The sequence below is a fragment of the Haemaphysalis longicornis genome, unplaced genomic scaffold (assembly GCF_048455015.1).
Source record: "Haemaphysalis longicornis isolate Haplotype H1 unplaced genomic scaffold, Haemaphysalis longicornis Haplotype H1 scaffold_12, whole genome shotgun sequence".
Classification (NCBI taxonomy): Eukaryota; Metazoa; Arthropoda; class Arachnida; order Ixodida; family Ixodidae; genus Haemaphysalis; species Haemaphysalis longicornis.
This window is the reverse complement of record NW_027526225.1, coordinates 86135721-86163595: the sequence shown is the minus strand read 5'-3', so window position 1 is coordinate 86163595 and position 27875 is coordinate 86135721. Positions and strand designations below refer to the sequence as shown.

Below are 27875 nucleotides of genomic sequence, written 5' to 3'. Positions count from 1 at the left end.
GTGTGTGTGTGGTGCGTTCGTGTGTGTGCGTGCATGTGTGTTATTGCGCAAATGTGTTACGCCGTCGCTCCTGCAGAAATTATTGGCAACCTACTAGCACTCGCTCCTGTTCGCAGTGACTTTACACTGCGTAGGACAGAGAAGCAGTAATGAAAAATGGATGTGCCATTCCTAAGTCTCTATGATTTCGTTTACACCTACATATATCAGACGAAGTTGAAACCACCATTGTTTTGTTGGTGAGGACAACAGGCAGTTTCTGGAGCCGTACGTACGTGAGCTAGTGGTCAACGGTAAACCGTGCCGAGTTCTCCGCGACGACAGTAGACATGATCCACCCTTCGTACGTTGAACCGGATCAGCTGACGGGACAGAGTGTTTGGGTGAAGCAGGCCGTAGCAGCACGAAACGTGCGCCTGCCGATTTCTAAGGTCAGCATCGCAGGTCCATTTGGTGGACTTGTCACGGAGGCGGCAGTATCTTCACAACTTCTTTCGGTATACAGGTACCTATTCTCGAACAGGTCGGATTAGCCGTTACGTGACAAGGGGTACAATTTCTAGAAACTGCCGAGGAAAGAATCAGCTGGGCTCGCTGCAAAGGGCTCAAGTAACGACAGTGTCACCCCCTCTGAGAGAAATGGCGAGACTCAGACAGATAGCGAGGATGGGGCATTTCCGGAGGCTCACGACAGCGGACAGCGTAAGTACACTGGGTGTAAGGCCCTTGCTGAGAGCGGAGATGTGTCAGCGTTGTGTTCGGTGTGCTCAGGTTCACGGGAGGCCTTGAAAACGGCTGTCGACCCGAACGCGCGCAGTTCGCAGGCTAACGACATTCCGCGGGAAAGCCTAAACCGTGACGTTAGCGAAAGGAGGCAACACGATCCCGTTGAAGCGAAAGTTGTTTCACCGGACGCTAGTTCAGAACCAAGCTACGTTGGGGCAGAGCCGGCAGTCGAGACACTTAACGGTTTTCACGGTGCAGCTAAGCTGGACGTCGCCGCAACTGAGCGAGTCGCTAGCGTTCCACTTCCAACTCAGATACTCGATGTGGAGCCACGGCAAGCCGAGCTAGTAGCGATTCAAGTGTCGCGTGTGGTTGAGCCGTCTGTTGAGACAGGGCCGCCCGTTCCTAGATTGGCCTTGACAGCCGGAAACGAGAGCGAAAACACCCTTCGGTATTCGCTTACTGACAGTGTCGCAAATAAGTGTGGCAAGAGCTCCTATGCGGGCCTGCCGAGTGGCAGCGCTGCGCGCACGCTGTGCGCCGCGTCTCAGCGGACCTCGGAGCCGCCGAGAAAGAAAGCGCATGCCTTGCTCGAGCGGTGGAAATTAGAGCAGTTTTCTCCGCGCGCTCGAGATATGTCTCGGAAGGCCGATGTCGTCTCGACCGATCGCAGTAGCTTTCAGAGACCGGACGCACCTAAAGTGCGATTCAAAAAGGGAAAGCTCAGGGAAATGACGAGAGCTTGAATCGCGGCTCTCAGCGCGAGAAGTGGACAGTAGACGCCTTACTTTCTGAATTCCGTTGTTTTTCCTGAACCAGGTTTCGCCCTTTACTACTAATTTTTTTTGGACATTTCCAATCACTCGAAATGTCACCTTCCAAGTTTGAGTGCTTGTCGAAAGTACTGCTGGGGTAAAATATAACTAGTGTAGTTAGTTATTAGCGCATTTTATCGCAACTAAAAGCCTGGTAGAGCTTCAGTGTGGATTTGTCTTCGCACTTGCCAGCGATGCGGTTGTGTCTTTCTGTGTTGTTCTGTTGCTTGCCTGATCAAGCCAGAGACGTTTTTTGGCAAAACACTATTCGTCCAGTGACCGGCCCCGGTGCAGCTCCAGCACGGTGTCGTACAACCCAGGCCTGGAGCCGATCATCTGGCGAGCACTTTTCTCCGAAAGCATCCCTCCGGACAACGGTTGAAGACCCTTATCCATCGGGATCTCGCAACCCCGGCGGAGAAGCTGTTACCATTGAGCCCACCGCTGGGCTTCGTTGCAATTCTCCTCGGCTGTGCGGCGAAGCCTCCACCACGTGAGCCTTTCAAGCAGGCCCTCCCTGTCGGTGGTTCACGCTTGCAAACGACAATTCAAACAAGCTGTGACAGGCCTGGATCACGCGCCTCGTTATCGGCGCGTCCAAACTTCGATGGAGGCCGACGCAACATGTGGAGACTTGCCCCACGGACCCAGAAGCCCCGCGTCCGCTGCGGAGACCTCCTCTCTCCCCTCTCTCGGACTCAGCGTGCGCCGCTACTACCGACTGCTCATGAACTCTGGAAAGAGTGTTGTGCGTGTCTATGCAGTTCGTGACGTGTGCACAATCTAAAGGGAACCCTTGTTTTGACCGTTGGCCCTTTAGGTATAAATAAGAACCCCCCAAGCGCTGTAGTTCATTCCTGTTTGAGCAGTGAATCAATACTGTCACTCTGCTCGAGTCCTGTACTGTAACCTCGCCCGTCGGGGCATTGTTATTTGGCTTGGGCTCATCTCTTGCAATGAAGTAAACAGTTACGTTAGCCTACGGCTGCTGGACTACTTCACGGCTCAACATTGGCTGGCCGCTCACTTCAAACCACGTTACCAAACGTATGTCGGAGGCGACGGAGCTCAGCTCGGGTCGGCCTTCCCGTACGCAAAAGGCCTAGTCCCAACAGTGGTGACAGCGTCCAGATGGCTGATTCCCAACTTCGGGTGACGAGCTGGATGCGAGTCACAACCTTGGAGCAGTACTGGGAAGGCCATTCCAAACATCACGGAAGCAACACTGCGTTGTGTGATCCATATACACCATATGCACCGGTATATGTGCAGGCCACATGCACCGGTTATGGCCTGCACATGTCCACTGCCCTGCACGACCGCTGACGAGCCATCACTATCTCATTCTGAGGCCAGAGAGAGAGAGAGAGATTTATTGAGCTTTATGTGGCTTTGGGGGCGGTTGTGGCCGCTGGCTTGTACCGGGCAGCGACCTGGGCAGCTCTGATGACCAAGGAGGTTTGTTCCTCTAGGTCAGAATTCCCAGCGCCACCTCCCATTGCTCATCACACAAAATTAGGGCAAAGGGATCTTTAGAACATCACGAGTGGGGAAGGGTGGCGAGGGCACCACATGCAGGGCATTCCAGGGAAGGGTATGAAGGGTGGATTCAGTGGAGCACGTGTAACGGGATTTAGAAATGCGTTCGTCTTAAGCAGACGCCACGTGTTCTTCCGAAATGGGGAGGTCGACGTGAGGCAGGTGCCCAGATCGCTTGATTGGCTCCAAGAACATGTGCAGTAGGCTGTAGATACCCTTGTAGGCGCGCGCTCGGATATGGAGGGAGGGGGTTGATTCTTTGAATTTTCATTGAGTAGGGGCGGCCACAATCTCGAAAAATCCCACTAACTTCCTCGGGGACACACATCTAGATTTTCTGCCTTAATGCCACCACAGAGCGTCACTCGCTCCCTCTCCCTCCTTCTCTACAAACGGGCCCAGAGTCTTCCATTTCAATGAAAGAACTCCTCCTTTTATTTTCCTTTCCTCGCAACAAACGGTACAAACAAACAAAGAAAAAAAACGTGGAATCACGTCGAGTTCAATCGCCGAGCGAATTCAGACCGTGGTTTACGGAAACAAACGCATGGGCAGTAAAATACCGTATTTTTTGGGATTATAGGCACCTCCCGCTTCTAAGCACCCTCCCCTACTTTCAGGAAGAAAATTGGAAAAAAAGTTTGCATGCGAATCTAGGCACCCCCTTTACTAAGCAACTATCGCAAGGTGAGTTTCGGACGTGTGGAAGCGGGCCGGAGTTGATGATCTGGCCAAGTCATTTCTGAAGCTTTCAATTACAAACCACTTCGATGGAACGGAAGACGACCTGCTGTGGTACACTTAGAGCAGCGGCCCGAGTGGCACAACGGACTCTAATGGTAGTGAGGTTGACTGTGTGTCAGACCTAAGCGGTGGGTTCACTGTCTGTAGCTATTTTCCTTTTAAATGTTTGCCAAATAAAACATTATTCCTTGAGCCTGTCTCGTCGAGGTACGACCGCAGCAAAAAAATTAGTAGTGGCTTAGTTCTGCTATGCCAGGATATACGTAGCGTGAGCTAAGGTTCAGCAATCCAGTCCAGTCCAGTCCAGTCCAGTCCAGTCCAGTCCAGTCCAGTCACTGCTCCTCCCGCATGCTCAGCACGTCTTTTTGACGTGCCACGCGAAACGGCTATTAAGCGGCTCCGGTGCAGCGTCAGACTTGGCTACTGCGCAATTGAGGCGCACACCTGGGCACGCGCCGGCGCCAGTGCGTCTGCCGCGGCTGCGCCGCAACCCAATCCAACACAATCCGCATTAATCCAATCTAATCCAAATCCAATCCTATCTAATCCAAGCCAAGCCAATCCAATCCAATTTCCCTCACGCCTGCGCAGAACGGCCCTTCACGGCACACGCGAAACTGCTCAACCTCGGCCAGCGTAGCTTACGCTACAAAATGTGGTGGTGGTGGCGGTGGGGTCTGGGGGTGTAAATAAGGTTTTCTGAATCGAAGCACACCCCTCACTTTGGGCATTGCGATCGTGGAAAAAAGGGGGGGGGTGCTTAGAATCGAGTAAATACGGGAATATCTTTGGAGAACAGAAAGTGTGCTTGATGAAAGTATGTTTATTTACATCAGCCACGCACTATGAGCACGCCCTCAGTTCATGGCGCGGCGCACCGTACGCGAGCATACAGAAGAGGGCGCTTCAGAGGGTGCGCACTGCGTTCGCTATCCATGGTCGGTTGGCGATGGTGGAACTCCAGATGGTGCCCGTGCCCATAGCACACAGCGCATGCGTGACGGTGAGCTGCGTGCCCTGGCTTGTCATGCCCACCAGGGTCCACGCGGAAGACGAGCCGAGCTGGCAGACGAGGGGTCCTCCGCTGTCTCCCTGCACGCGTGCGAAGACGAGGATCAACGTGTTTACACTACAGAACATTTGAGGGAGACACACGGCATTTTTAATGCGAAAGTGTTTTATTCCCGGTTACACCAAGATCTCAGTGACGTCATATCCGTCACGGAAGTGACGTCGCCAGAAAAAGGTGCCATTGACGCGGCGCCGCCCGGATTCGAGCACACAAACTCGCTCGCCAGAACGGGAGGTACGTGGCGCTCTGCCCACTGCGTTGTAAACACAGACGTGAGCAGCCCTACGAACGCGCCTTATGTCATTCCCTATGACTCATTCAGATGGTGCTGCCGTCTAGGAGAGGCGAAGCGAAGTAGCGCATCATGACGCTAATTAGCACCGACAGTTGGAGCCTCGATGCCAGCGTCTTCGTGTACGGGGTACGCGCGTGAATTGAGGCACCCTCCGCTGTGGCGTTGTTCCCATGACCGTTGTGTTTCAACCTGATGTTTCTGTGCATGTCATTTTTGCTTGTGTTTACCCGGACCAAGCGGTTTTTTTTTCTTGCGTGTCGGCGTCGGTCAGGCTTGCTAACCCTTCGCACGTGAAGGAGGTTCCTTTAACATTCCACTGCTCCTGTGAAGGCCCCTTTCACTTTCTTGTTTTACCGATTTTATGAAAAAGGGATCAATCACAATTTTTGTTAATTCCCGCAAAAATTACTTCTCTTAAGAGTTTTCTAACTAAACACGAAGGGGGAAACTCATCGCGGAAAATCGCTATAAAACGAAATGATGAGTTCTTTAAATAATTAATTTCGTTAAGCCCAGTTTACCACTGCTTGAATGAACTGTACTAAGCTTGAAAAAAAAATGAAAAAGTCGTATGGCCGCGAGTTTCGCTGAGCCTGCTTGACAGGTTTAAGTGAACAAAGATTTAAGAAAATGATCTCGTTACATCATCAACTTTCTAAAAAGTCAACGTTCGTCTTACGAAGTTTTAGTGCCGGATGGCAATCTACAAATGCTGCAAATACGACTGAACACACGGGTTAGAAGTGCTTCTGGCTTTCAAGAGTAGAAGTTTGACAGCGTGATCAAGGAAAGAATCCGCAATCGACCGTTGTATGCTAGCCAGCCTTTCTATGCACAGTTGAAGGTTTTTAGAGGGAAAGCTCCAGGCACAAAACCAAGCAACCACTCGTAGCGTCAATATGACCTTCAAGCTCATCAAGGTCAAGCCAGCACCTCAAGGCAACTGCGCCGATCAGAGTTGCGTTTTGTCTCGCGGTGCGATTGCGCACACGTTCACTACTAGTTCTCGGCACAGAAACCTAGCTATCAGTCGAAGATAGCGGTTTAACCACGTTCAAACACACCAACATTTTTCTAGAAGGAATATGTGCTGTTTATGCGCGTGCCCACCCACATTAAAGCGGTTGGTACGTACGTGGCAGGGTCCGGAAGAGTCCTCGTCATCCGTAGCGCATACCAGGTGGCTTGGGCGCAGGTTTGGCTGGAAGCTTAGGATGTTGCGGCAGCTTTGATTGAAGTCACGCACAGTCAGCCGAGACTGCTTCAGGAGGAAGGAGCTACCAGTGCCTGCGTGTACGCGCAAATGAGCAGCATACAACGTGTCTTCGTTTTATTTTTATTGCAAAGCAGTATATGTCTAACCCCCCCCCCCCCCAATTTTCATTCCTGAGTCATCGATTTACTTGGCGCCGCTCCAAGGCTCTTCCTCACTACCGTTGACACCTCTTTCACAACTATTTCCCCCCTCACCTCCCTTGATGCCCTTTTGGCGAATTGCGCAGTCGGTAGCTAACGGCGGTGTGCGGTTATCAGATGATTGCGAAAATAAAATGGCAGCATCTACACTGATGGCGAGGGTGCGGAGTACGGGGACTCGAAATGACATCCAAGTTGCACCCCGAGTGACATCCGATTTGCGCCCCGACCGTCATTTCATTTGAGCCGTGAGTTGCACCTTGAATATTCCCTAAATGAGACTGGAACTTACGCCTACGATCGAATTTCTCATGATTTTCGCTTGATGGTGGTGTGCGCACGGATGGACGCGGACGGGGGTCAAGGTACTCCGCACCGTTACAGGCGAGGGGGTAAGCCGTTTGACTCTCGGGTGCTAACCAGACACAGGCTCGAATCCTGCCGGTGCCTGTGTCATATTTTGCGGTTGTAAATGCTGTGCGCGCGGACGCGGACGGACATTTCCCGGTCCTAAGGTACTCCGCACCTAAAACAAAAGCTCGGATGGGCGTAAAAATGCACTGACGATTACTGCACTCCCTAATATGAAATTTGTGCGCAGCGCGAGCTGCAGTCTTCTCGGTCACGGCGCAATTCTGCTGCATCTCAGGAAGTATTCGCGTGATCAGCGAACGTACGGCGGCGGTGCGCTACTCTGCTGCTGCCTCGCAGTGCGCCGCCGCCGCCGGCCAGCTTGTTGCAAATCCTGTTTGAACCTCTCGCACAAATGTCACGTGATTCAGATTAGCCCCGCCCAAGGGAGCAGCGAGCATGCTTTTGCATATCGTGTTTGAAACACCCGCGCAAAGGTAATGTGGTTTGAATTAGTGGAGAATGGAACAGCGTTTGGGGAAAGTGTCAGGGGTGGAAACTCCTTGGTGGCGACACATGAAGCATGTGTGAGGGAAAGGCCGTGAGATGACACCGTAGCCGCCCCTGTCGTACTCCACTTCACCCTTCGCAAGACGCTCCTCTCCGTTTTCTTTCTTTCGTCGCTGCTGCGTTCGCTCACTCGGTTATGCGGACATAAACAGACGCCGCTCCGGCGAAGCCTAGGTAGCCGCTGCCAAAAGGCTGCCCCCTAAAACGACAGAAGTCCGCTGTAGCCGTTTCCACTCAAATTCACTTCGCCAAGTAGCTGCGAATTCCTCCCGGTAGGAGGAGGAGGAGGAGGAATGCCTTTATTATCAGAGGGGGCATGAATGCCCTGTTGGGGAAGGAAAGGGACATGAAGGAAGGGAGGGAATAATCGAAAAAAAAGAACAATGTTCAAGGTTCAATCACCTTAAATGGTGGATAGCATTGTAAAGTCCGTGAACATATAGTTCGCAGAAACCGTGAAGAGATAGGTGCGACGATTTTTAGAGGTGTCGGTCCAGGTTATTACACCAGCTTGTAAAGACCACTGGTTAGTGCGTATTCAATAACTTTCTCAAGTACTGAGGGGTCCTCTCGAACGCGTTGCAGGTGAGCTTCTTCATCTCCGGGTGGGGAACCGAAGTCCAATAGTGGCTCGCGATCGGTCTTGAAGTGCTCACAGTGCCATATCAAATGGTACAGGTTAGGGATACACTTCTCGTCACAATACGGGCAGCGTTGGGTGTGCGAGCTGGCTCCGTGGGTCCATTTATGTAGTACATGAGGGGTTAGGGCCGTGTTAGCGTAAATCTTATTAGCTACCACCTTGCCCGAGCGTGTGAGCGTCTTGAGCAGGCCCAGCACACCCACCGGGGTGGTATCTTGAAGCCTCTTGCGACTCTCTGAGAAACTTCCCCAGTTGGGACGCCGGCTTGAGCCCATATTTCTTTCTAAGCTTGAAGGCCTTTCGAGCGACATTTTCACCGGTGTCTTTCACGCCTAAGTATGTGCCATCACCGGTTGCCGGTTTATGCATGCACGGTTTGCAGGTGGAAAAAGGAGGGCGTGCACGCACAGTTAGGCTTTATGCCGCTACCGATGAAATGCCGGTTGTGCTGGTATTAAATGTCGGAATTACATGGCTCAATTCGATTAATTGGCGGTCCTCCTCAATAGAGTGGTTCGGGTGTGGGTTGATCTGTTAAACAGACATCTTACCCACACAGTAATATCATACGATGGGGAAGGAAAACGAGCAGGCACATTCTTGTACGCGAGAATAGACCTCAAGGGCTTCCAGGTTTTAAATCGTTATGGGACGGATGCATGCCGTTCATTTGGGGGAAGAATCGGAGCGTTGGCCCGAATACAAGCGCGAATGGATGCAAAAACAACGCAAAGCTGCTGGCACCTCCGTTGCCACCTCAAGTTCAGCTCGTGGAGTAGCGGCGAATCCCTCCCGGATGAACAGCAAATTGCCTGCTTGGAACCCCGGCGTGAGCCAATATGACTTCTTCAGAGGAGCTTTCAGAGGATATTTTCGATGGCGTCTGTCACTTCTAAGCACGCGCACATGACCGGTTGCCGGTTTATGCGTGCGCAGGTTTGTAGGGGAGAATAGTAGGAGGGAGGAGGGGAGGTGGGACCGAAGGATGATACGTCCGTTGTGCTGGGGCGAGATTTAAACGCGGACGTTAAACGGCCCAATGGGACCTGTCCGGAGTCCTTAATGGTAGAGCGTATTGGGTTTCTGTGTTACGCTATGCTCAGATTACCGACACAAAACCCATATCGTGATCTACGGATGTAAAAAATGTAATGTCACGCAGTGCGGTTCACTGAGACGGGAAATGACGTCATTCCGTAAAGTTATTACGACAGTTGCGGCAACAGTCTGAACCGGGCCTTACACAAACAGTACGATGCTTACGACGCGAGAGGGACACAGGCAGTTCCGTTTTTATCTGCAAGAACAAAGCTTGGATCCGTCAGAGGTTCACTCAGTTATTTGCCTAGGAAATATGCTCCATCGCAATTTACGATAAACGCGTTTTGTTTCATGCACTCCGAGGACTGCGTCCAGCTTTGCAGGTCATCCTTCTTCACAGAGCGAAAGGGCACTAATTTTTTAAAGGGAAGCTATAAGTAATTCCTGCGCAGTCCTTTAATGCGAAGAATACGCAACTATCGCGAGCAACTCTTAGGAACCCTCTACCTACATCTATTTTATCATATGAATTCATAATTGAAGATCAAAGTGTTGTTAATTAAATTAGAGCTGACAGCCTAGCTCCTCCCACTGCCTTACAACTGGTAGAGACGCCACCTGTTCCGCTCTTGACATGGGTGCGTTTTTCTGGCCTCTAAACACGCTTTCACACATCAGCCTTATGGCTTGCTAGTGATGTCTTTGCAAGCCCGCTTCGGTCTTACCCGGGAAGTATTGCCCCGAGAAATTTGTGGCCATAGGCCAATAAAAAGCAAATGTCTATAGACCTTTCATTTTAACACGATTGTGTTTTATTCCCGGGTACACGAAGATTTCGCTGACGTCTTATATGTCAAGGAAGTGACGCCACACCAACGAAGCAAGTGGCCTGTAAAGGGTGCACCCCTGCACACATGGTCTTCTTGCGGGGAAGCAACCTTTAGTACTAGAGTACGCTATAATGAATGAATTTATTGTCAAGTAAAAAGAAAGGAAAGACCAAAAGCAGGCGTAAATTGTCACACCTAGGGGTGGACACCGGAACGCCTGCTGGTGTGGGAGTTGGGGCAGAGGATGACAGATTCATAGAGAGGAGACACAGATGATAAAGGTGACATATTTACAGAACACAGGGGAGAGAAGAGCATATTTACAAGTGAACACACACTCACGCACCCACACAAAGTCTGGCCCAGAAAAAAAAGGAACCCGTAAAAGTCCACACAATCACTGGGCCGGAGAGTCAAGTGCCAGAAAGTCAAGTGCCAGGGAGTCAAGTGCCGGGGTTGTTCGTTTTCGGATTTTATATTTTAGGCCGTGTCTAGAGTGCCGTCCGACGGTATTACAAGCAGTGCACTATATCGACATCCACCGACGTTTTGTGACAAAATCGTCGCGTCTGGCACTTCATCGCTCTAGATAACGTAAGGCTAGGCAACCTAACCTAAACATAACATAAGATAACCTAACGCACACAACGAAATCATTTAAAACACCAGAACTAACCTAAGACATCAAAATTATACTTCAATTTAAAGATAAAAAAAAACCGAGGCAAGAACTGGTCTCGAACCACCGTCCTTGAGAACAAGAAACTAAAGCGGATCCTCTGCACTACAACGACAAGTCTCTTCAGCCCGGTACTAGACTAGTCTTCAATATTAGAATGTCATCGGACGGCGCTATAGCCATGCCTGCAGCGGCCAGCTAGAGCGCCGTCGGACGGCCCTCTAGACACTGCGTATATTTGAACACGAAAGTGTTTTCTCCCACGATACCCCAATATTTCACTGACGTCCTATCCGTCACTGGATTACCGCCAGTACTCGTTTGCCGAAGCGACCCGCTACAGGACGTCGCTCGCCAAGCGCACCCACAAGACAGCCGCCGACCTGCAAATCATGCCCAGCTGCCGATTTCGCTGCACATTTCACTTTCGTATTTACTGATTCCTGTGAGAGATGAATCAACCAGTTTTTTTTTTAATGCGGTTAACTGTAATGCACTGCACTACACTGAGCATACGAATTAGGTAATCCTGTCGAGTGCGCCAATTGAATTGAACTCAATCAGAAAATGGCTGCTTCTAGATTGAAGAAGTTGGAAAGGACTGTAGCTTACCCCGCGTTGTGCCCCAGCCAGTGGAGTAGCAGGTGGTGTTGAGGGGAAGTGTCACTCTTGGTCCGGGCAGGCAGACAGGTCGCACGTAGTCCGTGAAGTTCACCGGTAGCGTCAGCTTCAGCAGTGCCACGTCGTGGGTCATGTCGTTTTGAGTGTACCTCTGCAATAGATGGCAGTTGGGCACGACGCGTTGAATGCTTGAACGTTCGTTCGTTCGTTCAAAACTGCGTGCGTCGACGGAAAGCACGTCGAAAATTTTGACGCCGAAGCCATCATCTTGGTGAGTGCTCTGTAGCTCTCAATCAATGTACGTATTTTGAAAGAAAGAAAATGATACCGATATTGTCCGCTAGGACGAATATATCATTTCCCCGAGTTGCATTTGCTTCTCGTGATTAGTTGGTGCGCATTAAAGTTGCAAACGTTACAAAACTCCCGCCTGCTGTCAATACATGAACGTCGTTTGCGGATGGAGCGTATTCAGTAAAAGCACGTTAATTCGAACTCGAAGGGGACCATAAAATTGTTCGAATTAAGCGGAGGTCGAATTAGCGGGCGGCCACTAGAATGTACTGAAAGAATGTACGAATGTACTGAAAGAAAAGTTGGAGAGGGTGCAAAAAAGGGCTGCCAGGTTTGTAACAGGTAATTACGATTTCAGAATAAGGTCTTCCGGAATTCTTCAGGCCCTGGGATGGAAACCCCTTTGTGGACGACGGAAAGTTCAGACTTGAATTTCTTTATAATATATATCTTGGTAAAACTGGAATAAATAAAGAGCGGTATTTAAACACGCCTAGTTATATGTCCGAACGGAAAGATCACTTATATAAAATTAGAGAATATAGCTGTCGATTGAATGTCCTTAAATACTCTTTCTTTCCAAACTCTATTAGCGACTGGAATGCGCTAAAAATACCAATATTCTCTGATTCTAATTTTCCAACAGCCATTGAAGCAGCATTTTGAGTTGCTGAAATAGCCGATTTATTTAACGTTGGCTTTGTACTTCTCGTGGTTGTTGATTTTTGATATGTATAATTACAGCTTCCGTCGTATAATCTTGTGTTTTGTATTGTTGTTACAATGCTGTACTGCAAGTGTTTAGATTTCTCATGTATAATGTTATGCATGATTTTAGTTCGGTGACAATTTTGCTGTTTGTATTCTATTTTCTACTGTAACCCCCATACAACAATGCCAAAGGGCGATGTGGGTACTTGAAATAAACAAATAAATAAATAAAAATTAATGGAAATCGCGCCACACTGCGCGGGAAGAACACAAAGAAGCCACCTATGGACTCGTCATCGCGAATTAGGCGCTGCTACACGTTTGGGGCAGGTTAGTTCGTAAACGAAGTTTCGTAAATAAGAATGGCATGCGCCGGAGCCCTGGCGCCGGTGGCGCAGCGCCCTCTGTAAAAGCGAATAAGCTGTTGCAGGAGAGTAGCGTGCGTGCCACGCCGTTGTTTTTGTTTCGTTGTTTTGCCTCTCTCTAGTTTGGTTTGGATTTGCAACGCATTGTAATCACTCTGGGCCGACTTCTTCTGTGAGGAGCGATGGAAGCCAGGAGACAATAGTTCGAATACCGACGTGTTAGAACTATCGGGAGTTTTCCCCCATTGAAATATACAGGGCTGTGCCGGGATCAGGGCATGAGTTCTAATTAACCGGAAGTGACGCTAGTTTAAACCGTAAACTACAAAAAGGCAGAACCTGGCTCTAAACCGCGCTCTCTCAAAAGTGACAATCTCGTGACCGAACATCGAATTGGGTGGCTCCGCCTCTGCACGAGTTGCCTCGTGACATCGGTTGTGTAGAATAAATAAACGCGGGGCTTCAGCGCACTTGGTCGTGTTACACGGCATTATACTGCGTCCCGTTTAGAATTTAAAATAAAGGAAACTTAGTTTTCATTTTGAAAACCTGTTGTATTTTTTTTGCGTTTCGGTTGCGATTTGCAACGAGTAAAATGTCTGCAATGCACTCACGCTGTGCCTTGCAATGACGTCCACGCTTCGAATTTGAACTCCCGCCTCGTCGCTGACAAGGTTGTGGCTGCCAAACTTCACCACCAAGTTCTTTGCGCGCATACTGCGTAAAAGAATACACAAATGATAGTCACACAAAGGACAATACGGGAAAAGAGATAGTGCTTCCGTTGTGTGCCATCTGACTACTGTACTCGGGAACAAGTGAAGAACGACAATAGCTCATATACGGTATCACTCCGCCTAATCGACGGACCCGGATGTCACGGCACGCGGGTTTTGAAAGGACATCGCTATGAATGCGGGGTGTCGTCTGCCTTTCCTCACGTAGGTTGTTTGTCGTCGCTGCAGTAGTTTATAAGCATATTAGGTCCTAAAAATCACCGAAACGGCCCGTGCCGTGCTCAAAATATTCTCAGTAACGCACTATTTGCGCCTCGCGCAGTAATATCCGGCTGCGGTGATGAGGCACAGCGGCAATACCGTTGAAGATTAGAATGCTGGTGGATGAAAAGCGGAGAGGGGAACATTGCCTAGGACAGATACCACATTAAACAGAAAAAAATAAATATTTTGTGCGTAATAAGTTTTTTGTGCCTGCCCTATGAGCAGCGCTAGTATTAAGCGGAGAGTATAAAACATTGGTATATTAGTTTTTTTGGTAAGATGACACATAATCAACCCGCTACAAAGGGGAAACCAATAGCAATCATCATCAATCATCAACGTTGCCGTTCTTAAGTTGTATCCGGGTGTAGCGACCGTCAGGTTCGCTAAGCGCAATCCTCTCCACGCCTGTTTGAAGAAACCGTGAAGACAAATTGAACAAACAAGTTTGATTCATTGAAAAAAAAAATTATTGACCCAAAGAGCAACGACCCATAATTTAACGCAAACTTAGACCAATTAATAGTTGATGCAGAAAATAGTTGATGCAGTGGTTATTCACCAGCCTTTTTCTCTTCCATCCCTTATTTCGTCACATAGACATGTTTGTACGATTGCCAGCCGCTGACTAAGAAATACTGTACAACCGTGGTGGTGCCTCTAGTTCCGTTTGAACGACGTACTGTACTGCTATGGATCGTGCCCACTTAGTATCTCCGCGATTACGTCACTGTGGAAGTTTTTTTGGCGCGAAATTTGAAAGAAAGACCCCAACCCGCACAATTATTTTGTCGAAACGGGAGCTTCGTAAAATCGAGAAAGCGTTAAGTCCACGCGACACGATTGGGATTTGACAAAATTTATTCGTACGCGCGAGTGTCACAGGGCTTCAGCGTCATGATCATCATCATCAGTGGAGAAAGAGGAGACGAACCCGGGAGTAAGAAGAGGGAAAGGCGTATGATGATAATGATGAGGAGGAGGAGCGAAGGAGAAGACGGAGGAAGAAGAAGAGAAAAGGAGTGTGGTTAAAATGGGGATGATGGTGATGAGGATTAGGCGGATGGAGAGAAACGGGAGCATGGTTATGATGATGATGGTGGTGGTGAGGAGGAGGTGGAGGAGGAGGAGGGGGAGGAGGAGGAGGACTTTCTCACTCAGATACGCAGTGGGCTGCCGTAATGATCAGATCGTTGCGAAGCAGGGCTCCACCGCAGAAGTGCGCCATTGGAAAGATTCCGGCCAACTGGATGCTGGGCTGCGAAAGAAACAGCGATGAAGACGCCGGGTTAGAGCTCTCCAAGCGGCAACGCTTAAAAACTTTTTCTCCCATCTTAGCACTGTTATGGACAGCGTGCAAGCTACGATTTTTTCGGCCGCGCGTTGAAAGCCGCCACGGCGTCACCTCTGCTCAATATCTGCGGGAAGCGCTGGCGAAACCCCACAGGCTATGGAAACCACCCTGGAGACAACGTAAAACCCGCAGGCATGCTAACTCAATCTCGCTTGTCAGACTGGCACGTTTGTCAGAGCCACTCTTTTGTAAAGCAGCCAACGGCTTTTGCTGGCACCTCGATCGGTAGAATTTCATTCTCTACCTTGATAACTTTTTCTTGAAACAATGACACTAAACGGGGTCTATTCCTTGATGGAACTTGATGGCCAATTCGGGCGGGTTACCCATCCGCCACTGATAAGAGCAGAATGAGTTTCGCGGCTCGCTCTCAAAAAAAAAAAAAAAAAAAATCAATGCTGTTCCACTCAATGTGAAAAGCTGTCGGAAGTGCAGAGCAGTGATTCGCTATAATGGGCTGTACCGCCCTTATCCGCTTCCTGCTACCACCCCATGCAAATCAAATTTCCCGCCTTCACAGTGCTCGCGCGCCCCCTGCCTGAAACTGCGCCAGCGGGAGTTCTGTTCTCTTTGTGCTTTTCTCGCCGCACGTGCCGGCGTTGCACTGCTGCATTTTGCGCAAGTGCAGTGTACTAGAATTAGTACACTATATGCAGCGCAAGCGCAAGGATTAGGTTGCATTGCATTGGCTTGGCTTGGATTGTTGGATTGGTTTTGGATTGGATTGGATTTGGATTGGATTTGGATTGGATTTGGATTGGATTTGGATTGGGTTAGAATCAGCAGTAAGCATGATAATCAGCTAATCCTAGACAACCAGAAAAGCTAAGAATAACCAGTCGAACCTCAGCTCACGCTCTGTATATCCTGGCATAGCCGCTTGGCTTTCGAAGCCTCTGGGTTACGCCGCGGCGAAGGGACCGTGACAGGCTACACCGCAATGCCGTGGCGGTATGCTCGGTTCCAGCTAGCGAACTAGGACGACAAGGCGAGCGCCTAAAGTTCTCGGCACTTAAAACAGCTGACCCGCCGAGCAGTTCTACCCGGCAAGGGGGACAGTTACCTGCCAGGGCCAGCTGTGGGGAACCGCCTCCCGGCCTCCGACGATGCGGTCCCAGGCCGCTGTGAGCGGCTGAATAACGGGGCTGCCGCAGGGGACGTCGGTTACCAGGTTGCGACGCCAAAGTTTGTTTACTGCAAAGAACAGCAAGCGAGCAAAATGTCGTTGATTCTCATTTCTGCAGTGATCATCATTAGAAGCAGAAGCAGCAGCAGCTGTTGTACGTACTGGGCAGGTCCTGCAAGCGTTCCCATGCACCTCCAAACTTTTCTGAACTGATTACTTTTTTAGGGGCGAAGCCCCGCAGGGGTTGGGGCTGCTGGCGTCCGATGTCGTCGTCGTAATAGTCGCCTCATGTAGTCACGGTACTAAAACGCCCGGAAACTCGTTTACGCCTCGCGCTACAGCGTAACTCGTACCAAAACAAACACCGGGACACTCTTTTAGGCCTCGCGCTGGAGCGCTTCGTTACGCGTACTAGAAAAACACCTGGACACTCGTTTACGCCTCGCGCTAGAGGGCTTCGGGCTTCAAAGACAAGACACTTTTATACCAAAGCTGTGTACCCCCACCCCCCAACGGTTTCATCTCCGTTGCAAAAAACGCCAAGGCGCCAAGAATACATGTTTCTACGTTGCAAGCTTCGTCCCTCCCCAGGTTTCAAAATCGTGGAGATGGCCGGGGATTTTTAAAAAAATCTCGATAACGTTTTCTGATCGTTATCTGTCTCGCTAAGCTTATGTTCGTCCCACAACTCTATTACTTTCTGTTTCCCTCATTCCGTAGATTGATTTCCTTATGTCCTTTCTGACTTGTTTCATCTCACAATCACTTCCCTTCAGTTACGTCTATCCTACATACGCATCTGTTACCCCACTCATGTGGCTGATCTAACATGTTCTGCAGCAACTATGCATCCCCCCCCCCCCCCCCCAAGTTCCACTACTCGTGTAATTTAAAAGCATCACGCCCTCTCCTGCGAGGTGTTATGCCAAAGCTTTCACTGGTTTGAGGAAGACAGAGAGCACAAGATGCCATACCATGCCCAAGAACATGCACTACACACTGGATGTAAGATGTAAGCTACTAAAATCAATTAACACGCTGCGTTACTAGCGGCTGCTCATGTTTTGTTATCCCTTTGAGTAAAATGTTCTTTGACGTTCTGCATTTTTCACGACCGCAAACGGAGAAGAGTGCAACCAGGCAGCCAAAAAAATTACGGTCGAGATCTTTACGAGATTTCGCACACTTCTGCCCGTATAAATGATAAATTTTCATAAATTCTGTGCGAATACTTATCTGAAATTCAAATACTCCCGCGCAAATAATTTTCACCTGGCCGACTAGACTAAATTACTGCAAAAGCTTTACCTGCGTTGCGGTCGTATCTCTTTCCTGCAACAACTGTGTAAATGGGTGTACATCAATGACAAATCCTGCCTTCAGAAATTTCGGGTTATGCGTTTAATACCACGCACCCAAACGGAGTTGGACCAACTTACGGCAATACTTCTCGTCCGTCCCGTCAGCACAGTCAAACTTCCCGTCGCACACTTGGGACCTTGGAATGCACTCCGAGCTTCCGCACTGGTACTGGTTTTGGTTGCCGCAAGAGTCTTGAAGCCAAGGAAGCAAAATACCTCATCACGTCACTCTAAACAAATAACATACTCATGCTTAGACAAGTTTTGTTACCGACAGCTGTTCATGAACTCCCCACTTCGCGAGACGGAATGCCGCGAAAACTCAGATGACGGAAAAGTTAAGCGAAAGTGGCAAATTAAGGGGCGGAGACTCTGCCACACTTTCTTCAACTTTTTTTGAAATCTTAAATGCTTGCAGAAAGTACTCACCCAACACACCCAGTACTTTGATTAAGGGGTCGCAAAGTACCTCAGCCAAATATTACTGCTCTATGCCTATCAGATAACTTGTAAACTCGCTCAAAAGATTTTTCCATCGACGCATTCCGTCAATAGCATGTTAACTCAGGTGCTAAAAAATAATCCTGACCTTTTTCTTACTGCGCGTGGGTGTCACAACACTCATAAAAGTCCGGTGCTCAAACTGGAAATTTGAATTTGTCAAAGGTGAGTATAGGCTTCGATTTTAAGGCTTGATAACGAACTCGTAGAAAGTGAACTGTATCGTATGCCCGGCCTGAGACTTGTTTATTTTCACTCACCGTCCAACGCGGCAAGCCTGAAACATCATCCACGTTTTCATCATCATTTCAAGAGTAAAATTAACGGCGCGAACACGGGGGCCGCAGAATAACAGGACACGGAGACGACCAGCAAACGATCAGACGCAGGAGCCCATCCTCTCATCATCATCGTCGACGCTACCGTAATTCATGCTACGTATAAGGACACGTTTACTTTCCTGAGTGCCAATGCAACTGCTTGGTGAATGCACGTGGCCACAACAGATTGATTGATTGATTGATTGATTGATTGATTGATTGATTGATTGATTGATTGATTGATTGATTGATTGATTGATTGATTGATTGATTGATTGATTGATTGATTGATTGATTGATTGATTGATTGATTGATTGATTGATTGATTGATTGATTGATTGATTGATTGATTGATTTGTTGGTTGATTGACTTGTTGGTTGATGTATTGATTGATTGATGTATCTCTTGATTGGTTAATTTTCGATTCCGGGCCGCGGCGGCCGCTTTTCTGATGGAGGCGAAAAACAAAAACGCCCGTGTATACGAGATTTCGGCTTACGTTAAAGATCCCCAGGTGGTCAAAATTAATCCGGAGCCCTCCACTATGGCGCGCCTCATCGTCTGCGTTGCGTCGGCGCGTTAAACCCTACAATCAATCAATCAATTGATGGAATAATTGATTAGTTCATTGATTTATTGGTTGACTGATTGATTGATTGGCTGGTTGGTTGGTTGATGTATTGATTGATTCATTGATTGACTGATGTATCTATTGATTGATTGGTCGTTTGATTTATTGATTGATTGAGAGATTGATTTTTATCTTTTTTCGCCCAGCTGTGGCCTGCAGTTTCGCACAGCAGCGCCAGGTTCAGGTGACGCTTAGCCAAGGGCGAGATGTTCGTGTCGCGAATCAAGTCAGCGGCTATGTGCTGACCCCAGGCTTCGCCACTGGCCAACCGGTGCCCCACAACTTCCGCGGGGCTGTGACGCTCCAGGCGCCACTCGGATTTAGCGCAAGCATGCCTGCACGTCCCCTACCCCCCTTTTTTCTCCTCCCCACCACAATAAATTAAAAAAACCCTGCAACACCTTCTTTCAACTTTTTTTTTAATCCTAAATGCTTGCAGAACGTAGTCACCCAACACACCCAGTACTTAAATTAGGGGGTCGCAAAGTACCTTAGCCGTAAATTACTTACTGCTCTATGCCCATCAGAAAAAACTCGCTCAAAAGCATTTTCTCTTTACCGGTCTTGACGTTCTTCGACGGCTCGAATTATTTCAATAATGCCATGCAGCGGCTGTTGGCCGGTTTTCCTTTAGATCCAGAAATGAACGCTTTTCGGTAGCGAGGCCACATAAACAAAGCAGAAATGGAAGGCGTATCTGATGCGACGAGCAAATCACGCAGTGTCGCTCCGTGCTGGCGATAACTGTAGCCTTCGCACTGGTTCCAGACGCGAAGGAAAGAGTGAAAGCGCCTATCGAAAGTGCTGCAGGGTCCCTTTAATGTGACAGAATGCAAACGTCCACTCCTCTTATTCTTCCTCCTTCGCCTTGTTCTCAATCTCGCTCTGGCCTTCCCGTTCTTCCTCCTCCGTCGCCTTCTCGCATAAGGGCCCATAATGGTCAGGGCAAGCGAAAACAGAGCAGTGGTAGATGAGTTTGGTAGTAAGTAAGGACTTTCCAATTGCTCCTCTTGAAGTGCGGGATTACGCCACACCCTAGCATCGAGGCTCACTCGTGTGTGTTACCCCTTTCTCCTAATATATCCAATAAGAGGCTTCAGCCGTCACCTCCCCTCCGCAGACTGACCCAGCAACAACAGGCAACCCTCAGACAAGCAACGACAAACACGCTGCTCGCACCAGCTATATAGACTCCACCTCTACAGAAACAGCAGACACACCCTACCAAATTGTGCACTCAGTACAGTACCACAGGATCAAGCCCATATCCTGTGGGGCTGCCCCAACATCAAGTCATTCAGTGCACATGACACTAGGGAGTGGCAGACTAATACAAGCAAGCTAGAGAAGCAAGGGAGCCTGGCGGGTTTGATCATGAAGGCTACTAGGAAGGCTACATGTAATGAGGCAGATCCAAGGCTCCCCCGCTACCCTCTTTTGTAGCGAAAGCTACGCTTCCTCGGGTACTCTTCGCGGGGTAACCAGTTTTGACCTTGAGAGCTAGAGGTCGAACCACACCCCGTTCCGCAAGCGCCCTGATTGAAGTAGCGCCCGATGGCGGGGAGAGATAGGCGAGGAGGGAACGGAGAAGCGCGCGGGACCCGTGCCGCCACCTGGCGGAGGAAGGCGAGGACGCCGCCGCCACCGTAATAAGTGCGCGCGAAAGGCGACGTGCGCGCAGAGCCGTGTGCGACGGAGTAGGACGAACATCCCGCTGTGGTCGCTCGTACAGCGGCGACGCTTAAGCAACGCCGTGAGGAAAAAAAGAGGAAACACGCTACTGTTGCGTCCAGCTCGCTACATTCAATTATGGCGCGTTTTTGTGAGCTTCCTTCATTTTTTCCCTTTCCTTTATCAATCAGAATAAAGTATTGTTTTCTCTCTCTCTCTCATGAAATTCTGAGTTCCTGTCTATTCTTATTGAAGGAGTTTGTAAGATAGGAATTACCCGCGACTTCTTTTCTTCTGATGCTTCGACTTAAGCCCGTTTTATAGGGCGCAAATTCCGCCTGGGAATTCGCAGATGCGGCTCTGCTTGTGCGGCAAAAGGTTCTATTCTCGTTGCTGTGACAGATTTTTAAATGTTTGAAACAGTCTAACTACTCCTGGGAACGCACTTCGCCATTCGGCAATTCGTCGCAGCAATGAAAATAAAAATAGATCGTTTTGCCGCACGAGTGGCGCCGCATCTGCGAATTCGCAGGCGAAATTCGCACCATGTAGAACAGGCTTTAGGCGTTTTAGGTCGGCCGAAGATTCAATTTAGGTCTGTCGAAAATTCGCTTTAGTTCCGTCAAAAATATCATGCTCGTTTATCCGTAAAGAGGGGCCTCACCTTGGTTGTTGGTGGCTGTAAATCGGATGCGGAAACCGCGGCTACGCTTCAGGCCATCGGTGACAAGCAGTAGGTTCACAAGGGAAGATTGGCTCAGGTACGCCTTTGGTCGCTGGTTTGAGCAGAAGATGTCTGGAGCCATCTGCGGCAACAACGAAAGCGAGGGAAATGCAGGCTCCAAGGCTGGCGGACTTTGTACGGACGATTTTCGAGTGTTTTTGTTTTCTTATTCATGTGCTCCGGTGTCCTCGATAGCGACATATAAACACATGCAGAAGACAAAAATGGAGCGTGGATGTGGTGGTGCTGGAGTGTCCTTCTGGACATCGCCAAAAGTACATAAGCGTGACGCTTTTAGAGCGAAAACTCCACAAGTACTGGAGTTACACTTTTCTTTTACGACAACTTGATGTATGTATGTATGTATGTATGTATGTATGTATGTATGTATGTATGTATGTATGTATGTATGTATGTATGTATGTATGTATGTATGTATGTATGTATGTATGTATGTATGTATGTATGTATGTATGTATGTATATATGTATGTATGTATGCTTCCTGCACGCATGCGTAAGTAAGAAAAAAGATAATTGAGTCGCACGTACATTGCCTTCCCGGACGACGAGTCTGTCGCCGCTGCATTGGGGACTGGTTTCGAGGTCGAATTCTTGGAATTCCAGGCGAATCCGCTGCAGTAAAAGAACGTTGATGAGCATAAGATGGTAAAATAAATCCGCATATACCTTCGCAACATGAAACAAATCAAGCACTGCCAAAATATTCTATTTCTTCAAAGATATATGCCAGTCGAAAAAGAGGACAAGAAAACTGTCTGTAGTTTGTCGTATTTCCGCGTGTCGTATTGTCGTCTTGTCGTATCCTTGTCGTGTCGGAATTCTGATGTTCTGTCGTGTGTCGTATTCCTTTCCTTATTTTGATGTTCCGTCGTGCCGAATTCCTGTCTTCTCGTGACCCTCATGTTCCGTCAGTAGTTGCACATCGTTTGAATGTTATTGCCCATTGTGAAGAGCAGCGTAAATGGCAGTTCTGTAGTGACTACAAGAATGTTTGTCGTTGAGAAAATTGACTTTGTCGGTCGTAACAGCAGATGGCTTTGTCGTAACAACAGGACCTCTGTTGTCACAACAACGTTTTTTGTAGTGCGATAGGAATCATTGTTAGGTTTTTGCTGTATCCCTGTCGCAATTTTAGACTGGGTACACATATCAAAAATAGTTTAAAATTGCAGGCAGAGAAACACGCCGCGAGGGTGTAAGAAGGAAGGCTGGTGGGTGGTTGAAATGACTTCAGTCTGTCACGACCAATTCGTCACCCAACTGTAAGTCGCACTGCATCTACAGGCACCGCTACTTTCAGCGTTATATACTATATTGTGAGCGCTCCCGTCATGCTGATCGCTACGGTGACCACTCTTCCCACACACGTCCGCCACAAACGCTGCTAACATCACCAGCATCATCATCTTCCACGCGCCACCGCCTGTCGCCTTCAAGTCCCGTGCCTCGCGCGATTGTCACCTACGTCCTAGCAGAGCCCTAGGCTGTTCGCAAGGTCGGAATAAACGGTCGCTCGCTGCTCTCTCTCTCTCTCTCTCTCTCTCTCTCTCTCTCTCTCTCTCTCTCTCTCTCTCTCTCTCTCTCTCTCTCTCTCTCTCTCTCTCTCTCTCTCTCTCTCTCTCTCTCTCTCTCTCTCTCTCTCTCTCTCTCTCTCTCTCTCTCTCTCTCTCTCTCTCTCTAATGCCTCACAACCCCTTGACCGAAGAACGATTACGACGACGGCAACGTTCCTGGCGCACATGTTGAGTGAGGTCTGTGTCATGGCCGCTATGTCCATTCTGTAAATAGATCGCTTCACCCCATCCCATCGTTCGTCTCATCTGTGTCCTGCCGCCACGTAACATTTTGGTGGAGTGTGCGAGATCGTCTCCATCCTGGCCTCCGCATCGCATTGTCACGGCCTTGGGCGAAATTGTCGAGGGCCCGTCGGCCATGTCGGGCAGCCCAGCCCACTGCGACCTGCATTCGACCTCGTCCCCCGACCCGTGTCCCCGGCCCGTGTGCAGCCACTGAAGACCAGCCGATAAAAGCCGAGAACAGACCAAAGAAGACGCCGTGTCCCCAGCCTTTTCGTCCAACGTGGTTCGAATTCCGCCGACGGTTCGTTCCTGCCTGAAGACATCGCTTCTGTGTGGCCAGGCATCAACAGGGACGTTATCTTCATCTGTGGCGGCAGGCAAATCTCCAGTGTATGTTTTCATCGCATCGCACACCGCATCGCAATCCTCACGTTGCCTCCGCATTGACCGAGACGGTCGCCCTCGACCCGGGGAGTGATGTTACGGGACTAACGTGGGCAATGCCTCACAGCCCCTTGACCGAAGAACGAAGAACCGACGTTCCCCCATCCTTCGTCTCATCTGTGTCCTGCCGCCACGTAACAATATATGTATGTATATATATATACCAACACACAACATACATACACCAAGGAAGGCATGGGAAGTGGTTCATCATGTTCTCTTGCCTAAACAGGTATATTATAATCTTTAAATATTTATTCGGTATGCATCCACATCAGATATAAAGAGCTATAGATGGATGTCTGTCATTGATATTTTACGACTCGTGGTGTGAAATATTAGGAAGGGATAAAGTAAGGGAATGTTAGTAAGAGGTACCAGGAGTCTCAACGTCGCACAGAACGAGTATGACGTTCGAGCCTAACGCCATTTTCAGTCAAAAATCGGACGAAAACGCGTTTTTTCACTGCTGACGTAAAATATTTTCCTTGAGCAACTTAAATTATATCATTTTAATTAACAGTACCTTAGAATCTTTGTGGCGGTGAAATTCTTCGAAGTCAGCGCGCATGCAAGCTATCTATACGCCTAATTTTGTACCAAGTGTGATAATGGCTTTCTGGTACGAAATCTCCGGATTTGCTCCGCCTGCAAGGCCCCAGTAAGGACGGGAGAGGTTGGTGCAGTACGACTTACGCTAAACCCCCTTGGCGCTTGGATCGTCACCGCCCCCTGAAAATTGTGGGGCACCGGTTGGCCACCGGTGAAGCCTGGCGTGACCAGAATGCCGCTGGTTAGTCCCGTGACACGAATATCTCTCCCTGCGGTAAGCGTCACTGGAACCTGGCGCTCCTGCGCAAGGCTGCAGGCCACAGCTGCAAGAAAAAACAGCACTTAGGACGAAAAAATACTCGTCGGAAGTCATAAATGGGTACGGCCGAGTAAATTTAAGTTCTGCTATACGGCGAGCCCATTTAAAGTCGTATTCACTAATACACACACACATGCATTGCTGAGAACACATTTCTTTAGGCTCCATATAAGCAGGCTCCATATACATAGGCTATATATACGGTTAATGAAGTGAACATTTTTTTAATATACAGAAGAAAGAAAGAGAAACACGCGCCCAGAGTGGGGACCGAACCCACGCCTTGTTCACTTCATTGTTCACTTCATTAACCGTAGTAAAAAAAAAGAAAAGAGCCTAACCACACCCCTATGCCTCCTTTGGCGTCGTAGACTGCTGACCTATCTTTCTGTATTTCCTCAACGAGCCCCTCATTTCCTTACTATATTATTCTGCGAAAGCCTAGCGAGGGTCTCGGTTCTGGCAGCCTTGATGCCTAGGTAGCATAAGAGGGCTTCCCGCCAGTTACCCGCTCATGACAGGCTGTACAACATTTGAGTCACGTCCCGGGGGTTGAAAAGAGGGTCCCCTTCTCCCGTGTAGTCAGAGTGGCGCTGGCTACCACCCTCAAGTGTCAGATACACTCCTAGTAAAATATAAATAGCCCAGAAAGTGAAGGAGAACACAGTCGCCCATATAGCCGAATTGGTAAGGAATTCGACATGTAATCGAAAGGCGTGGGTTCGGTCCCCACTCTGGGCGCGTGTTTTTCTTTCTTTCTTCTGTATATTAAAAAAAAATGTTCACTTCATTAACCGTAGTAAAAAAAAAAAGAAAAGAGCCTAACCACACCCCTATGCCTCCTTTGGCGTCGTAGACTGCTGACCTATCTTTCTGTATTTCCTCAACGAGCCCCTCATTTCCTTACTATATATATATATATATATATATATATATATATATATATATATATATATATATATATATATATATATATATATATATATATATATATATATATATATATATATATATATATATATATATATATATGTGGACCACTTGTAATACACACACGCTAGACAGCAAATTTAAAGGGACATTGTAACACTTTCGATAAGCGCTTTCACTTTTTCCTTCGTGTCTGGATTCTGGAACCACTACGAAAGCTATAGTTATCGCCAGCACGGAGCGGTACTACGTGATTTGCTCGTTGCACCAGATACGCCTTCCATTTCTGCTTTGTTTTTGTGGCTTTTTTTTGAGTTCCTATCGAAAAGCGTTCATTGCTGCTACTGAATGAAAACAGACCAACAGCCGCTAACTGGCCTTAATGACGTAATTCAAACCGTCGAAGAACGTCAAGACCGGGAAAGAGGAAAAAATCTTTTGAGCGAGTTTCCGAGTTATCTGATGGGCATAGATCAGTAATTTTTGGCTGGGGTACCTTGCGACCCCCTAATCGACGTACTGGGTGTGTTGGGTGACTACATTATGCAAGCGTTTAAGATTTCAAAATAAATCGAAAAATAAAGTGTTACAGGGCCCCTTTAAAGCCATTTTTTTTAGACGAGGACAACGTGACTGTAGTTGGAGGCAACTCACCTGCGAGGAACACGGAGGCGAGACTCAAACGTCGCGTTCCCATTTCCGATGGCTCACCACTCCGAGCAAGTAGACCGCCTACAACCTGTATACCGGACTTGCCGTTTTATACTGCGAAAGTTTCCATTCACTTGCGCTCCCCGCTATCAACTCCGGCCTTTGTTCTCTCTCCTTATCTGCTAAGCGATTCACATGCTTGCGCTTGTGGGACAAAAGTAGGCGCAAACACTTTGCGGACGTGTTTCGTCCGTTGCGTCCAGGTTCGTTGCGAGGTTTTTCGATTGCAGATCAGAGGCGGATCCCACGCGTTGTCCTGCCGCCAATGATTGCGGTCGCGTCACTGGCGATACGCAATCTCCTTTTAAGTGCTCCAGCTTCGGGTGATCTCAGTGGAGATAACGATGACGGCAGTGAAAGACAAACTAAACGATAAGCCAGAAAACAATCATATCGGTGGCGCAATTTCCTGCAGGTTGCAAATGTGTAATATTCAGTGCAGTCATCTGCTTTTGTGATCACGAGGGCGGCAAAGTCACAACAGAATAAATGTTTTTTTCTTCATAGCTGGCGACTTTGATACGCTTAAAAGCATGATGGGTGGCCGGCAGAGTTTGTGGAGCGGAGGTGGTTTCTCGACCTTACGGCAAGCCGACGAATTGGTTAAATTCGTAAATAATCTCACTCATTGCTCTGCTGCATACCACTGATTTATGTTTGTATTTCAAATTGTCCCTCACCGGTGCAACATGTTTCCGCAGCCCCAGGTATCGCATCAACATCTCAGCTTACCGTCTAGAGAGTAAAGAGTCCACGTAAAGTTTATCTCATTGGCAGAGGGGATTGTGATAAAATTTCGCTAGAAATTGAAATTGTTTTCCGCTCTATGAGTCCTGAAGAGGTAATTTCAGCGTTTTAAACTTGTGGTCAGTGTTTAGGTAGACAATGTCAAACTACAAATTCAAGGTCCTTCTTAAGTTAAAAAAGATCCAGTAAGCCGTAGTATTGAGGCAAATAAAATCAGTAATCAATGAAGAAAAGCGTTCTGATAGGCAGTTTAAAGCATAGCGAGTATAGGAGTTATTTGCGATGACTGGAAGGCTGGGAGATTATAAATATTAGATGAAACAGAGAAAACTACGTTTCTTAATTTTCTTGCCAGGCTTTAAAATTGAGAGAAAAGCTAAGGAGTATTCGAAATTTGTTAAATAGAGCTCTAAAGAATTGGTATCCAACCACTTATAGAGGTCATTGTTGTAAGGATAAGAGATGATGGCAAGACGGCTGTTTTAAAGGGACCCTCCAATACTTTAGATAACCGGTTGCGCTCTTTCCTTCGAGTCTGGAAGCACTGCAAAAGCTGTAGTTATCGCCAGCGCGGAGCGGCACTGGGTGATTTGCTCGTCGCAGCAGATACGCCTTCCGTTCTTGCTTTGTTTTTGTGGCTTTCTTTTTAAAAGTTGCTATCGAATGCGTTCATTGCTGCAACTGAAGGAAAACCGGCCAACAGCCGCTACATAGCCTGAATGACGAGATTCGAGCGGTCGAAAAACGCCAAGACCGAGAAAGAGAAAAAAATCTTTTGAGCGAGTTGACAATTATCTGATGTGCATAGAGCAGTAATCTAAGGCTGGGGTACTTTGCGACCCCCTAATCTGAGTACTGGGTGTGTTGGGTGGCTGCGTTCTGCAAACATTCAAGTTTTCAAAAAAAGTTGAAAATGGGTCCCTTTGACGAGTATACCTTGAATCTTT

General features: G+C 48.3%; 1 protein-coding gene across 1 annotated transcript; it reads right to left on the bottom strand.

Moving 5' to 3' along the window:
- Positions 1-4627: 4627 nt before the first annotated feature.
- LOC144162916 (chymotrypsin B-like) lies at positions 4628-26393 on the bottom strand. Its single transcript, XM_077693641.1, has 11 exons — positions 26125-26393; positions 24366-24544; positions 21955-22038; positions 21344-21485; positions 17633-17746; positions 16131-16261; positions 14871-14971; positions 13327-13429; positions 11334-11493; positions 6327-6478; positions 4628-4916 (listed from the first exon to the last, which is right to left on the bottom strand). The coding sequence occupies exons 1-11, from the start codon at positions 26165-26167 to the stop codon at positions 4731-4733; spliced, it is 1395 nt and encodes a 464-aa protein (XP_077549767.1). The 5' UTR covers positions 26168-26393; the 3' UTR covers positions 4628-4730.
- Positions 26394-27875: the final 1482 nt, after the last annotated feature.